General features: G+C 38.5%; 1 protein-coding gene across 1 annotated transcript in view; it reads left to right on the top strand.

Moving 5' to 3' along the window:
* The window catches only part of WBP2NL (WBP2 N-terminal like), a 35,169-nt gene extending 18,911 nt beyond the window's left edge, over positions 1-16,258 (top strand). Inside the window, exons 5-6 of the mRNA XM_004438031.3 lie at positions 1,032-1,142; positions 15,882-16,258. Of these exons, the coding sequence (XP_004438088.2) occupies positions 1,032-1,142; positions 15,882-16,258 (488 nt within the window). The remainder of the gene's footprint in view (positions 1-1,031; positions 1,143-15,881) is intronic.
* The last annotated feature ends 957 nt before the right edge of the window (positions 16,259-17,215 follow it).

The following is a 17,215-nucleotide window of genomic DNA, read 5'->3' as shown; positions in this document are numbered from 1 at the left end:
GGAGGACAACTTCAGATTTATAGTGAATTAGTTAAGATAATGCTAGTATTGAAACAGATAAACCCCAAATTATCAATGGCTTAAAGACAATAGATATTAGTGCTTATGTAAAGGCCAATCAGCAGGGGTAAAAGGGAGCTCTGTTCCACATAGGCCTTCAGGGGCTCAGGGTAGTAGAGGCTCTGCCATCTTTAACACATGGCTTCCATGGCCTCTTTGGATAGCCAGCAGAGAGGAGAAGAGAGTAAATATGTCACCTGGGAAGTTTTCATGGGCCAGGCCTGGAAGTGGTGTATATTACTTATGGTCATATGCCATAGGTCAGAAATTAGTGTGGTAGGCTGATAATGGCTCCAGAAGATATATCCATGTCTAATCCTCAGAACCTATGAATGTTACCTTATTTGTAAAAAGAATCTTTGCAGATGTAATTAATTTAACGATCTTGAGAGGAGGAGATTAGCCTGGATTATCCAGGTGGGTCCCCAATGCCATCACAAGTGTCCTTATGAGAGAGATGCAGAGGGAGACAAACAAACAGAAGTGCTTTCTTCTGTACCACATTGCCATTACATTGGTCTTCAATGGATGTATCTTGCCAACTTGATAGAATCCTCATTTGGAAATTTTTTCTGAATACCTCTTCTGGTAGGGGCTATGAAGGCAGGATTCTTTGGAAGAGACAATAATGCTGGGAAAAGTAGAAGGCAGCAGGAAAAGAGCTTAGAGGACAGGACATTGTAGACATCACTCATTCATAGGTTCTCCATGAGTTGGAGCTGACTTGATGGCACATAACAACAATGCTAGGCCCTGAATAAGCACAGGCAAATAAGACACAATCTCTGCCCTCAAGAAGCATACAGTTTAGGACAAGCGTGGTGTATATTTTTTTATCTTGTATCCTGGGAGCATTGTTGGACACATATGAAGGGCAGGGTTAATACTCTGTTAATTATTTGGTTGATATCTCTTGTACATATGACTTAAAAGAATTAAAGAGTCCCATTTTGCTAAACTTGTCTTCTCAGCTGCCAGAGGAGTTCCACTTAGAAGTATAAATTACTGGTTCGGTGCTCCAGGACTGTATGTAGTCACCGGGCAGGGAAGCATGGTGTGCACCCAACGGATGCCTTGTCCAGGTAAGGTGTGGCAGGGAGGTTCTTCCTGGGCGATGGAAAAGTATGCCGCAGGCTCAAAGATCTAGTCACTGCTAACTCGCCTCCAACTCTGCTGTAGGAGAAGCAGCACAAGTTTGGGGGTTGGAAAATGGTTGAGTCCATGACTTTACTTCCAGACTGAAACCTCCTGGCAAGTTAACAAGTGACCGGGCTTCAGTTTCAGGCTTACTTTTAACTATAACGTACAAACATGGAGCATACCTGGGCAACTCCCGTTAGTGGGAACAGTCACTTCCTGCTTACAGCCTGAGCGGGAAACGTATGCTCCTGCCCACTTCCCCCTTCCCATTTTACACAAGCATAGCCACCATGCTTGTGCCATGCCCTTCAACCTCACGGAAGACTCCAGCCCTGAGCTGTATGCCCTATGCCCTTTAACAGTTGTGCCTGTCCACAGCTGCTGAGTCACATTCCTGGGAAGAACACGATAGATCAGTGATTCTCAAATGTGGTCCATAGTCTACTGGTGGGCCACAAAGGGTCTCCTAACAGGCTGCCAACGGACCCCAAAATGTGGGACCTTGCTTGAGTTCTCCTTAGAGCATGATGTGCATATCCATCAGCTTTTAGTTTTGTATACCACTGAAGGATGCTTATTTGTAACCTTAATAGCTACCTTAGTTTTTAAGGATTATTAAAATCTAATATTCAAAATCTAAAAGTAAGTGTTGCTAAGGTTTTATAAAAAATTTTTTTATTGAGTTGAAATTCGTATAACATAAAATTAACCATTTTAAAATGTATAATTCAGTGCTTTTCGTGTATTCACTGTGCAACCATCAGCTCTTTCTAGTTTCAAAACTTTTCCATCACCCCATAAAAACAGTCCCTACCCACTAAGTAATCATTCTCCATTGTCTCCTCCCCACATCTCTCTCATCTGCTTTTTGTCTCTATGGATTTGCCTATTCTAAGTATATCATGTAAAAGGAATCACACAGCATGTGACGTTTTGTGTTTGGCTTATCTCACTTAGCATAATGTTCTCAAGTTCGTCCAAGTTGTAGCATGTATCAGTACTTTATTCTTTTTGTGGCTGAATAATATTCCATTGTACATATGTACCACAATTTGTTTATCCATTCATCCATTGATGGAATTGGCTTGTTTCCACCTTTTGGCTATTATGAATAATAGCTTCTATAAAATGTAAACATTTGTATATAGGTTTCTGTGTGGACATATGTTTTCATTTCTCTGGGGTATATACCTAGGATTGGAATTATTGGGTCATTATGGTAATTCAATGTTTAACTTTTTGAGGAACCACTAAACTGCTTTCTACAGCAGCTGCACTATTTTATATTCCCACTAGCAATGTACAAGTTCCTATTTCTCCACATCCTTGTCAACACTTGTTATTTTCCTTTTTATTGTCGTTGTTCTTTATATTAAAGCCATCCAAGTGAGTGAGGTGGTCTCTGATTGTAGTTTTAATTTGCATTTCCTTAATGACCAATAATATTGAACATCTTTTCATGTGCTTGTTGGCCATTTGTATATCTTCTTTGGAGATTTATCTATTGAAGTCCTTTGTCCATTTTTCACTTGGGTAAGTTCTTGTTGAGTTGTAAGAATTCTTTTTTTTTTTTTAATTTTTTGTTTATTGCAGTAACATTGGTTTATAACATTGTAAAAATTTCAGGTGTACATCATTATACTTCTATTTCTGCATAGATTACATCATGTTCACCACCAAAATACTAATTACAACCCCTCACCACACACATGTACCGAATTATCCCTTTCACCCTCCTCCCTTCCCCCTTCCCCTCTGGTAACCACCAATCCAATCTCTGTTCCTATGTGTTTGTTTATTGTTGTTATTATGAAGGAAATCATATGGTATTTGACCTTCTCCCTCTGACTTATTTCACTTTGCATTATACCCTCAGTGTCCATCCATGTTGTCACAAATGGCTGGATTTCATTGTTTCTTATGGCTGAGTAGTATTCCATTGTGTATATATACCACATCTTCTTTATCCATTCGTCCCTTGATGGGCACTTAGGATGCTTCCAAGTCTTGGCTATTGTGAATAACACTGCAATGAACACAGGGGTGCATGTACCTTTACAAATTGGTGTTTTCAAGTTCTTTGGATAAATACCCAACAGTGGAATAGCTGGATCATATGGTAGTTCTATCCTTGATTTTTTGAGGAAATACTGTTTTCCATAGTGGCTGCACCAGTTTGCACTCCCACCAGCAGTGTATGAGAGTTCCCTTCTCTCCACATCCTCTCCAACACATGTTGTTTGCTGTCTTGTTAATTATAGCCATTCTGACGGGCATGAGGTGATATCTCATTGTAGTTTTGATTTGCATTTCCCTGATAGTGATTTTGAACATCTTTTCATGTGTCTGTTGGCCATCTGTATATCTTCTTTGGAGAAATGTCTGTTCAGGTCTTCTGCCCATTTTTTAATTGGGTTGTTAGTTTTTTTGTTGTTGAGATGCATGAGTTCTTTATATATTTTGGAGATTAAGCCCTTATCAGATGTATGGTTTGCAAATATCTTCTCCCAATTGTTAGGTTGTCTTTTCGTTTTGTTGATGGTTTCCTTTGCTGTGCAGAAGCTTTTTAGTTTGATGTAGTCCCATTTGTTTATTTTTTCTATTGTTTCTCTTGCCCAGTCAGACATGGTGTTTGAAAAGATGTTGCTAAGACCCATGTCGAAGAGCGTACTGCCTATGTTTTCTTCTAGAAGTTTCACAGTTTCAGGTCTTCCATTCAAGTCTTTAATCCACTTGGAGTTAGTTTTTGTGTATGGTGTAAGGTAAGGGTCTACTTTCATTTTTTTGCATGTGGCTATCCAGTTTTCCCAACACCATTTGTTGAAGAGACTTTCTTTTCCCCATTGTATGTTCTTGGCTCCTTTGTCAAAGATTAGCTGTCCATAGATGTGTGGGTTTATTTCTGGGCTTTCGATTCTATTCCATTGATCTGTGTGTCTGTTTTTGTGCCAGTACCATGCTGTTTTGGTTACTATAGCTTTGTAGTATATTTTGAAATCAGGGAGTGTGATACCTCCAGCTTTGTTCTTTTTTCTCAGGATTCCTTTAGCTATTTGGGGTCTTTTGTTGTTCCATATAAATTTTAGGATTCTTTGTTCTATTTCTGTGAAAAATGTTGTTGGAACGTTGATAGGGATTGCATTGAATCTATAGATGGCTTTAGAAAGTATGGACATCTTAACTATGTTAATTCTTCCAATCCAAGAGCACAGAATATCTTTCCATTTCTTTGTGTCTTCTTCAATTTCTTTCAGAAATGTTTTATAGTTTTCGGTGTACCGATCTTTCACCTCTTTGGTTAAGTTTATTCCTAGATATTTTATTCTTTTTGTTGCAATTGTAAATGGGATGGTATTCTTAATTACTCTTTCTGCTGCTTCGTTGTTAGTGTACAGAAATGCAACTGATTTTTGTATGTTGATTTTGTATCCTGTAACTTTACCGTATTCGTTTATTACTTCTAAAAGTTTTCTGGTGGATTCTTTAGGGTTTTCTATATATAAAATCATGTCATCTGCAAATAGTGACAGTTTCACTTCTTCCTTTCCAATTTGGATCCCTTTTATTTCTTTCTCTTGCCTGATTGCTCTGGCTAGGACTTCCAGTACTATGTTAAATAGGAGTGGTGACAGTGGGCATCCTTGTCTGGTTCCTGTTCTTAGAGGGATAGCTTTCAGTTTTTCACCATTGAGGATGATATTAGCTGTGGGTTTGTCATATATGGTCTTTATTATGTTGAGGTACTTTCCTTCTATACCCATTTTATTCAGAGTTTTTATCATAAATGGATGCTGTATCTTGTCAAATGCTTTCTCTGCATCTATTGAGATGATCATGTGATTTTTATTCTTCATTTTATTAATGTGGTGTATTACATTGATTGATTTGCGAATGTTGAACCATCCCTGCATACCTGGAATAAATCCCACTTGATCATGGTGTATAATCTTTTTAACATATTGTTGTGTGCGATTTGCTAGTATTTTGTTGAGGATTTTTGCATCGATGTTCATCAGTGATATTGGCCTGTAATTTTCTTTTTTTGTGTGTCCTTGTCTGGTTTTGGTATCAGGGTAATGTCAGCTTCATAGAATGAGTTAGGGAGCTTCCCCCCCTCCTCAATTTTTTGGAAGAGTTTGAGAAGGATAGGTATTAAGTCTTCTTTGAATGTTGGGTAGAATTCACCAGGGAAGCCGTCTGGTCCTGGACTTTTATTTTTGGGGAGGTTTTTGATTACTGTTTCGATCTCCTTACTGGTGATTGGTCTATTCAAATTCTCTACTTCTTCTTGATCCAGTTTTGGAAGGTTGTATGATTCTAAGAATTTATCCATTTCTTCCAGATTGTTGAATTTGTTGGCATATAGCTTTTCATAGTATTCTCTTATAATCTTTTGTATTTCTGAGGTGTCTGTTGTAACCTCTCCTCTTTCATTTCTGATTTTACTTATTTGTGCCTTCTGTCTTTTTTTCTTGGTGAGTCTAGCTAAAGGTTTGTCAATTTTGTTGATCTTTTCAAATAACCAGCTCTTGGTTTTATTAATTTTTTCTATTGTTTTTTTGGTCTCTATTTCATTTATTTCTGCTCTGATTTTTATGATTTCCCTTCTTCTACTGATTTTGGGCTTTGTTTGTTCTTCTTTTTCCAGTTCCTTTAGGTGCATTGTTAGATTGTTTATTTGAGATTTTTCTTGTTTGTTGAGATAGGCCTGTATCGCTATAAACTTCCCTCTTAGAACCGCTTTTGCTGTATCCCATAAATTCTGGCATGTCGTATTTTCATTTTCATTTGTCTCCAGGTATTTTTTGATTTCTTCTTTGATTTCTTCGTTAACCCAGTCATTGTTCAGTAGCATTTTGTTTAATCTCCTCGTATTTGTGGCTTTTCTGATTTTCTTCCTATAGTTGATTTCTAGTTTCATACTCTTGTGGTCAGAAAAGATGCTTGATATTATTTCAATCTTCTTAAATTTATGGAGACTTGTTTTGTGGCCTAATATGTGATCAATCCTGGAGAATGTTCCATGTGCATTTGAAAATAACGTATATTCTTTGGTTTTTGGATGGAATGCTCTGTATATATCTACTAGGTCCATCTGTTCTAGTGTGTCGTTTAAGGCCAATGTTTCCCTATTGATCTTCTGTTTGGATGTTCTATCGTTGGTGTAAGTGGAATGTTAAAGTCCCCTACTATTATTGTGTTACTGTCTATTTCTGTTTTATGTCTGTTAATAATTGCTTTATATATTTAGGTGCACCTACATTGGGTGCGTAGATATTTACAAGTGTTATATCCTCTTGTTGGATTGTTCCCTTGATCATTATGTAATACCCTTGTCTCTTTTTACAGTTTTTGTTTGAAAGTCTATTTTGTCTGATATGAGTACTGCTACCCCAGCTTTCTTTTCATTGCCATTTGCGTGGAGTATCTTTTTCCATCCCTTCACTTTCAGTTTGTGAGTGTCTTTAGGTCTGAAGTGTGTCTCTTGTATGCAGCATATATATGGGTCTTGTTTTTTTATCCAGTCAGCCACCCTATGCCTTTTAATTGGAGCATTTAGTCTATTGACGTTTAAAGTAGCTATTGATAAGTATGTACTTACTGCCATTTTTTAACTGTTTTTCCTCAGTGTTTTAGTAGTCCTTCTCTGTTCCTTTCTTCTTCTATACAAAATTGATGGTCTCTTTAGTTTGACGTCTGTGTGAAAGCTCTACTCTTTAACTCCCCTCCTCCCTCCTTTTATGTTTTTGATATCATATCTAACCTCTTTTTTGTGCATTTGTATCCATTACGTTTTTATCATGGAAATAGACAATTTTTCCTATTTGTGGTCTTCTCTTTTCCCCTTAAATCAGTCCCTTTAACATTTCTTGTAGCACTGGTTTCTTGGTGACAAACTCCTTTAATTTTTGCTTGTCTGGGAAATTTTTGATCTCTCCTTCCATTTTGAATGATAACCTTGCTGGGTAGAGTATTCTTGGCTGTAAGTTTTTTCCTTTTAGCACTTTAAATATATCGTGCCATTCTCTTCTAGCCTGTAAGGTTTCTGCTGAGAAGTCAGCTGATAGCCTTATGGGGTTTCCTCTGTATGTAACTTGACATTCTCTTGTGGCTTTTAGGATTCTCTCTTTATCTTTAATTCTGGACATTTTGATTATGATGTGTCTTGGTGTGGGCCTCTTTGGGTTTATCTTGTTTGGGGCTCTCTGTGCTTCCTGTACCTGGATGTCTGTTTCCTTCCTTAGGTTAGGGAAGTTTTCATCTATTATTTCTTGAAATAGATTCCCTGCCCCCTTGTCTTGCTCTACTCCTTCCGGGACACCTATAACACAGATGTTAGTGCGCTTGATGTTGTCCCAGAGGTCCCTTAGACTGTCCTCACTCTTTTTAATTCTTTTCTCTTTTACCTGTTCACCTTGGGTAATTTCTTCTAGTCTTTCATCCAGCTCACAGATCCGTTCTTCTGTATCCTCTACTCTGCTTTTGAGTCCTTCTAATGAATTTTTCATTTCCAGTATTGTATTCTTCATTTCTGATTGGTTCTTTTTTATATCTTCCATTTCTTTGTTGACATTCTCACTGAGTTCATCTATTCTTCTCCCCAGATCAGTGAGCATCCTTAACACTCTTAGTTTGAACTCTCTGTCGGGTAGGTTGCTCATTTCTGTTTCACTTAGTTCCTTTTCTGGGGTTTTGTCCTATTCCCTTACTTGGAATGTATTCTTTTGCCTCCTCATTTTGCCTCTTTCCCTGTGCTTGTGTCTGTGTATTAGGTAGGTCAGCTACGTCTCCTGCTCTTGGATAGGTGACCTTATGTAAGTGATCCCTTAGGAGGCTTCCAGTGTGCTTCCCTCAGTTCTCAATGTTCCAGGGTGACCCCTATGTGGGCTACGTGTGTCCTTCTGTTGTGGCCTGTTTGCTCTCCCTGTAGGCGCCCAGGGAGGCTGAGTTATGCTCCTGGCCAGCTGTTGTAATGCTCAGCTGCTTGTAGTTGTTGTGGGCCCTTCAGTCTCTTTATCAGGTGTGGGGAGCCCCAGCACAGTTGGCTGCAAGTTCTAATACCACATTTGTGGTGCAGTATTTCTTTTAAGTGAGTAGGCCCCCAGCGTGGCAGGTTGTTAGGCTCAGGGTTTTACAGTTGCTGTAAGCCTCTAGCCTATTAGGTCTCTTGTCAGCTCTCCGAGGATTGCAGCTGGGTGGGGCTGGCCTCAGGCACGGGAGTACCCAATTGTTTCAGGCTTTGGAAGGTGGGGCAAACCCCCTACATGGGTCTTTGAGAAGCACAAGTCTTCTGCAGCTGACAAGCCCTGCCGCCCACAGGTCCACACACACAGTCAACACAGTCCTGCCCCGTGTGAGCGCCCCGACCTCCCCAAGCGGACTCAGTCTCTCCACGGCGGGAGCCCCACACACTCCGCCACCGCCCCACACTCTCCACCCGCTCCTTGTGCACACCCTGCACCGCTAAAGTCAGCTCAGTTGCCAGGCTGCAGAGAATCCAGTCACCAATCTATGCAGGCCCACAAGTTGCCTGAGGGCTTGTTGTTGGGTGGGGCCAGTCTCTAGGGTGGGCTGCCTGCCCTGGCTGAGCTGGATTAAATCGGTGCTCTAGCGGGTGGGGCAGACCCTGGGCTAGCAGGCCCCAGGGAGAACTCCAACGGAGTCTGTGTCAGCATGCCCACACCAGGCCACAACAATGGCCGCTGCCAATGTCCCAGTCCCTGGAGAGGTCTCACCCCTCACCGAGATGCACTCAGGGCCTATCAGGTGAGTCTCTTTTCACCACAGCACTGTGCACCTTTCTTTCTGGTGATTTTAGGATGCTTTCTGAAGTGGGTGAGTTTGCGTGCGGGCCCTTTAAGAGCCAGTTTTAGTTTCTTTGTGAACCGGGTTTTCTGGGGGTCTCCCCAATGTTTTAGTAGCAGGCAAAGTCAGATATTATGCCGCTGGTCTCGATTGTGCTGGGTCCACAAAATGCCCACCGCGGGGGCGCTCCCCGGCTCAGGGCCCCGCGCCTCCAGGGAGGGCTGTGTACCTGTGAGCTGCTCCCGGCGGCCGTGAAGCTGGCGGCTTGTGAAGGCGGCGTTTTTCCTCTCCAGAAGGGAGTCTCTGCCTCTTCTACCTCAGTTAGGATTGTCCGTTGTTGCAGGAGTTCCTCTTATCCAGTTTTCAGTTCTGTCTCAGGGGTAATTTTTCCACGAGTAGTTGTAAATTGGCTGTGTCCACGGGAGGAGGTGAATTCCGAGTCTGCTTATGCCGCCATCTTGACTTCCCCCTAAGAATTCTTTATATATTCTGGATACTAAACCTTTATCAGATATGGGATTTGCAAATATGTTTTCCCATTCTGTAGGTTGTCTTTCATATTCTTTATAATGTCCTTTGATGCACAAAAGTTTTTAATTTTTTATCCAATTTATCTATTTTTTCTCTTGTTACTTGTGCTTTTAGTGTCCACTGTCATGAAAATCTACCCCTATTGTTTTTTCATCCAAGAGTTTTATAATTTGGCTCTTATTTTTAGGTTATTGCTTCATTATGAGTTAATTTTTGTATATGGAGTGAGGTTAGAGTGCAACTTCATTCTTTTGCCTGTGGTTACCCAGTTGTCTCAGCATCATTTGCTGAAAAGACTAGTTTTCCCATTGAATGGTCTTGGCATTCTTGTTGAAAATAAATTGGTCATAGATGTTTAGATTTATTCTTGGACTCTCAAATCTATTCCATTGATATGTAAGTCTACCTTTATCCCAGCACCGCATTGTTTTGATTACTATAGCTTTGTAGTAAGTTTTGAAATAGTAAAGTCTGAGTCTTCTTATTTTCTATTTCTTTTTCATTATTGTTTTGGCAATCCATGGTCCCTTGCAGTTCCGTATGAATTTAAGAATCAGATTTTCCATTTCTGCAAAAAAGGCCATTGTAATTTGGATAAGGATTACATTGAATTTGTAGATCACTTTGGGGAGAATTGCTGTCTTAACTTAATATTAAGTCTTCCAATCCATGAATAAGGGAAGTCTTTCCATTATTTAGATCTTCTTTAACTTCTTTCAGTAATGTTTTATAGTTTTCAGTGCACAAGTCTTTCACCTCCTTGGTTACATTTATTCCTAGGTATTTTGTTCAGTGGAATTGTTTTCTTAATTTCCTTTTTGGATTGTTTATTGCTGGGACTATGGTTTTTTAAATTAAACTTTTTATTTTGAGATAATTGTAGATTCACATACAGTTTAAGAAATAATACAGAGAGATCCCTTATACCTTTTACCCAGTTTATACCACTGGTAACATCTTGCAGAACTATAGTACAATATTACAGCCAGGGTATTGACATTGATACAATCAAAATGCAGAACATTTCCATCACCACAAGGATCCCTCATGTTGCCTTTTTATAGCTACACCTACTTCTCTCTCACACCCTCCTCCTCTTTAACTTATGGCAACCCCAATCTGTTCTCCATTTCTATAATTTTGCCATTTCAAGGATGTTATATGAAAAGAATCATGCAGTATGTAAGCTTTTGGGATAGGCTTTTTTCACTCAGCATAATTCTCTTGAGATTCATTGAGGTTATTGCGTGTATCAATAATTTGTTTCTTTTTATTGTTGAGTAGTATTTCACGGTATAGATGTACTACCATATGTTTAACTATTCAGCAGTTGAAGGATATCTGGGGGGCCCGCCCCGTGGCTTAGCGGTTAAGTGCGCGCGCTCCGCTGCTGGCGGCCCGGGTTCGGATCCCGGGCGCGCACCGACGCACCGCTTCTCCGGCCATGCTGAGGCTGCGTCCCACATACAGCAACTAGAAGGATGTCCAACTATGACATACAACTATCTACTGGGGCTTTGGGGGAAAATAAATAAATAAATAAATAAATGGCAAAGGAATTAAAAAAAAAACTGGGTTACTGCTATCTAGGTTTTGGTTGTTATGAATAAAGCTGCTATAAACATTTATGTACAGGTTTTTGTGTGAACATAAGTTTTCATTTCTCACACCCCTCGGGATGGCTACTATCAAAACAAAACAAAACAAAACAAAACAAAACAAAGGAAACAAAACATCAAACCCAGAAAACAACAAGTCTTGGCAAGGATGTGGAGAAATTGGAACACTTGTGCACTGTTCATGGGAATGTAAAATGGTACAGCCACTGTGGAACACAGTATGGAGGTTCTTCAAAAAAGTAGAAAATAGAATTGCCATATGACCTAGCAATTCCACTTTGGGGTATATACCCAAAAGAATTGAAAACAAGGTCTCAAAGAGATATTTGTACTCCCATGTTCATAGCAGCATTATTCACAATAGCTAATAGAATGAGTTAGAAAGTGATCTCTCCTCTTCAATTTTTTGGAAAAATTTGAGAAGAATTGGTACTAGTTTTTCTTTAAATGTTTGGTGGAATTTACTAGTGAAATCGTCAGGTCCAGGACTTTTCTTTGTTGGGAGATTTTTGATTAGTGATTCAATCTCCTTACCAGGTCTACTCAGATTTTCTATTTCTTCATTATTTAGTCTTAGTAGGTTTCGTGTTTCTGGGAATTCGTCCATTTCCTCTAGGTTATCCAATTTGTTGATGTACAGTTGTTCATAGAACTCTATTATAATCCTTTTTATTTCTGTAGAGTCAATAGTAATGTCCACACTTTCGTTTCCGATTTTAATAATTTGAGTTTTCTCTCTTTTTTATTGGTCAGTTTTGCTAAAGATTTGTCAATTTTGTGGATCTTTTTGAAGAACCAACTTTTGGTTTCACTGATTTTTCTCTATTGTTTTTCTATTCTCTATTTCATTTTTCTCTACTCTAATCTTTATTATTTCCTTCCTACTGCTAGCTTTGAGTTTAGTCAGTTCTTCTTCTAGTTCCTTAAGTTAGGTTGTTGATTTGAGATCTTTCTTGTTTTTTAATGTAGGCATTTATAGCTATAAATTTCCCCCTTAGCACCACTTTTGCTGCATCCTGTAGGTTTTGGTATGTTGTGTTTTCATTTTCATTCATCTCTAAGTATTTTCTAATTTCCCTTGTGATTTCTCCTTTGATCCATTGGGTCTTTAAGAGCGTGTTGTTTAATTTCCACAAATTTGTGAATTTTCCAGTTTTACTTCTGTTGTTGGTTTGTAACTTCATCCCATTGTGGTTGGAGAAGACACTTTGTATGATATCTATCTTTTTAAATCTATTGAGACTTAATTTGTGGCCTAACATGTGATCTAAGCTGGAAAATGTCCCATGTGCACTTGAGAAGAATGTGTATTCTGTTGTTGTTGGGTAGAATGTCCTGTATATATGTCTGTTAGATCCAGTAGTGTTTTTAAAAAAGTCCTCTATTTCCTTATCTTCTGTCTGGTTGTTCTATTCATTACTGTGAGTGTAGGATATTGAAGTCTCCAACTATACTGTCTATTTCTCCTTCAATTCTGTCAGTTTTTGCTTCATATATTTTGATGGTCTATCATTAGGTGTATAAATATTTTTAATTGTTATATCTTTTTGCTGTATTGAACATTTTATTAATATGTAATTTCCTTCTTTGTCTCCTTAACCTTTTTTGACTTAAAGTCTTTTTTGATTTAAATTCTGATATTAGTATAGACACTCTTGCTCCCCTTTGGTTACTATTTGCATGGGATATCATTTTCCATCTTTTCACTTTCATGTGTGCGTCTTTGTATCTAAAGTAAGTCTCTTGGGCCGGCCCTGTGGCTTGGTGGTTAAGTGCGCGCGCTGCGATGCTGGTGGCCCGGGTTCGGATCCCGGGTGCGCATCGAGGCACCACTTCTCCGTTCATCCTGAGGCCGAGTCCCGCATACAGCAACTAGAAGGATGTGCAGCTACGACATACAACTATCCACTGGGGCTTTGGGGGGAAAAAAAATAAATAAATAAAATCTTTAAAAAAAAAAAAGAAAAAATAAAGTAAGTCTCTTCTTCACAGCATATAGTTGAATCATGAGTTTTTATCATTCTACCAATCTCTGTCTTTTGATTGGAGAGTTTAATCTATTTACATTAGAGTAATTACTGATAATGGGGTCTTACTTCTGTCGTTTGCTATTTGGTTTCTATATGTCTTATAGCTTTTTTGTTTCTCATGTCCTGCATAACTGCCTTCTTTTGAAACACAAAAGAAGTCAACTAAACAAGTTGACTTTTTTAGAGTGAAAAGTTTAAATTTCTTTTTCATTTCCTTTTGTCTATATTCTATAATTATAGAATAGTTTGTGATTACTGTGGGGGTTACATTTAACACTCTAAAATTATAACACTAATTTAAATTTTTACCAGCTTAACTTCAGTAACGTATAAATACTGTGCACCTTTACAGCTCTATCTTCACCCCTTTCAGTTGATGTCACAAAATTACACCTTTATGCATTGTGTGCCCAAAAACATAATCTAATAATTCTTTATGAATAATAAATATATGTAAATATAAATAAATTATGTAGAAAACAAAATATGGAATTACAAACCATTGTTACAATAATATTAGCTTTTATAATTGCCCAATGATTTACCTTTATTGAGATCTTTATTTCTTCATATGGCTTCAGATTACTGTCCTTTCATTTCACCCTGCAGGATTCCCTTAAGCATTTCTTGCAGGGCAAGTTTAGTGGTAATGCACTCCTTCAGCTTTTGTTTATCTGGGAATGTCTTAATTTCTCTCTCACTCTTTTTTTTAATTTTTTATTTATTTACTTATTTATTTATTTTTTTTGTGAAGAAGATCAGCCCTGAGCTAACATTCATGCTAATCCTCCTCTTTTTGCTGAGGAAGAACGGCTCTGAGCTAACATCTATTGTCAATCCTCCTCCTTTTTTTCCCCCAAAGCCCCAGGAGATAGTTGTATGTCATTGTTGCACATCCTTCCAGTTGCTGCATGTGGGACGCGGCCCCAGCATGGCCAGAGAAGCGGTGCCTCGTTGTATGCCTGGGATCCAAACCCGGGCTGCCAGCAGCGGAGCGCGCACACCTAGCCGCTAAGCCACGGGGCCGGCCCTATCTCTCACTCTTGAAGGCCAGATATAGGATTTTTGTTTGACAGTTTCTTTTGGCCTCTAAAGTTCCTGATGAGAAATCTGCTTATTATCTTATTGAGGATCCCTTGTATGTGATGATTCACTTCTCTTGCTGCCTTCAAGATTTTCTCTTTATCTTTGGCTTTTGAAGGTCTGATTGTAATGTATCTCAGTGTGGATCTCTTTGACTTCATTTTACTTGGAGTTTGTTGAGCTTCTTGGATGTTTATATTCATGTCTTTCATCAAGTTTGGGAAAATTTCAGCCATTATTTCCTCAAATATTCTCTCTGCCCTTTTCTCTCTCTCTTCTTCTTCTGGGACTTCCACAATGCCTATGTTTGTCTGCTAGATGGTGTCCCACTGGTCCCCAAGGTTCTGTATACTTTTCTTCAATCTTTTTTCTTTCTGTTCCTCAGGCTCGACAATTTCCATTGTCTTATCTTCAAGTTCATTGATTCTTTCTTCTACCTACTCTAATCTAAAAATTTCTAATGAATTTTTCATTTCAGTTATTATAATTTTCAGCTCCAGAATTTCTTTTTAGTATTGGTAGGTTTTCTGTCTCTTTATTGATATTTCTGTTTTGTTCATACATTGTTTTCTTGACTTTCTCCACATCTTCTTTTAGTTATTTGAGCATTCTCAAGACAGTTCTTTTAAAGCGTTTTTCTAGTTAGCTTAAATATAAATATGGATTACAGCAAAATAATTTGACAGTTGTCCATTCACCTTGATCCAGTTAAATCACTGTGGGAGTGTAGCCAAGGAAATAAATAAAACCAAAGTCTGTTGTACTATTAATTGGAAAGTTGGAAACAACATGCTCTTCTACAACAGTAGAATTAAGTAGCACCTATCCATATGATAAAATATTGTCCAGCTTTTAATTTATGAAATACATTAATAATATAAAGAAGTTCTTATAATGTCAAATAAAAAGAGCCAGATAAAAAATTGTATGGTTCTTATAATCATTATTGTTTAAAAAATATTAACAGAGGGCCGGCTCCGTGGCTTAGCGGTTAAGTGCGCGCACTCTGATGCTGGCGGCCTGGGTTCGGATCCCGGGAGCGCCCCGAGGCACCACTTCTCCGTCCAACGTGAGGCCGAGTCCCACGTACAGCAACTAAAAGGATGTGAACCTATGACATACAACTGTCTGCTGGGGCTTTGGGGGGAAAAAAACTGAATAAATAAAATCTTAAAAAAAAAAAAATATTAACAGAGATCCTACAAAAAATACACTAAAATATTAAGTTTTTGTCTTTGATGATGGAATTATAGATGACTTTTAAAAATTCATCTTTTGTCTCTTTTCCAAATACGTATTCCTCATTGAGCATGTATTACTTTTTTCATAATAAAAACAAACTTTATTAAGTAAAATATATATTGGTGCACAGCTATAAGTAATGTAGAGATATAACTGTAGTGTTGTTTTCGTGTTAATTTGAATCCCTCCACGACAGGAAATGATAAAGCCTTCAACTGGTGGTGGCTGAAGGGTCTGGCTTTAGCATTATTCTGCCTGAATTCTCTTCCTTTGTCAGTTTGCTTCAGCATTATTTTTTCTTACTCTTTCTTCTCACTGCTTCCTTGTCCACTCTAACAAAAATGAGTAATTGATTTTTTTTCCTTCTCAGCATACCCAGTTGTTGTCTATGGACCCCCACCAGAGGGATATAGAGCCCCCCTGGAGGGATATGGAGCCCCGCCTCCTGGATACGGAGCCCCGCCTGCAGGATATGGAGCCCCACCTGTGGGATATGGAGCCCCACCAGTAGGATACGTAGCCCCACCTGCAGGATATGGAGCCCCACCAGTGGAATATGGAGCCCCATCTGCAGGATATGGAGCCCTACCTAGTGGAAATGAAGCCCCACCTCCAAGAGATGAAACTGCACCTGCTGGAAATAGAGCTGAATCTCACAAATCGGTGGCAGCTCAACCTGCTGGGTCTTTGGCTTCTCTTCCCTCTGCCTCATCTTCTCAGGCTCATTTACTACCTTCTAAGAAGTAAAATTTGAAGATTCACCAAGCAAAGTGGCGCCCTAAAACTGAAGTCAGGATAAGAAGGAGGACTCAGGTATGTGATTAAAGGTGTCTCAGGTAGTTGTTCCATCCTTTGGAAGGGGAAAGTGAAGCTTTACTTCCATGCCTAGATTTTAGAAGCAGAGTCAGTTCCTGATTAGACAGGCTAAAGAAGTAGAATTGTAGGGCTAATTCCCCCATAATTTGGTTGACATCAGGCTGCATTTTTTAACATGCCTTGAATGTCAGTGTGGAAGAACCTTCCTGCCTTTCTCCCCTCTGCCATTCAAGAAACACTTATGGTGCTTAGTTTGCTAGGCCCTAAGATATATATTAGAAATATCAAGTGGAACACTTAGTTGTTTTCCACAGCATTATTTATATTAATGAAAGGATGGAACAACCTAAATTTCTAATAATGAGAGAGAATTTCATAAATTATGGTATATCCATACAATGGAATATTATACAGCCATTGAAAATGATGAGGTAGAGAAAGCCTTCTTTAAGAAGAACAAAAACTATGAAGCAATAAAGGAAAACAGTGATAAATTTGACTATCAAAATTTTAAACTTCTGTATGACCAAAGTTAAAAGCTAAGCAACAGACTAGGAGAAAGTAATTTCCAACATATGTATTAAACAAACAAATAATTTATAGTCAGAATATATGAAGAACTCCTAAAAATCAACCCCAAAGAAAAAAAAGGGCAAAAGATATGAATTCAAATTAACTAAGGCAATAGAATGGCCAAGAAATATTTGAAAAGATATTCATTCAACTTGAGTAGTGTTAGGGAAATGCAACTTGAAATGAGAAACAATTTTTATCTCCAAAGATTTACAAATATTAAAAATATTGAAAAACTCAAGTGTTGGAAAAGATGTGGAGAAAAGGTTATTTTTATGTACTGTTGGTGAGAGTGTAAGTTGGTATGCCTTTTTA

This window comes from Ceratotherium simum, chromosome 25 (genome assembly GCF_057802395.1).
Source record: "Ceratotherium simum simum isolate JZ-2026a chromosome 25, ASM5780239v1, whole genome shotgun sequence".
NCBI classification, from domain to species: domain Eukaryota; kingdom Metazoa; phylum Chordata; class Mammalia; order Perissodactyla; family Rhinocerotidae; genus Ceratotherium; species Ceratotherium simum.
The sequence above is the reverse complement of the archived record's forward strand: the minus strand, read 5'-3'. Positions and strand labels throughout refer to the sequence as shown.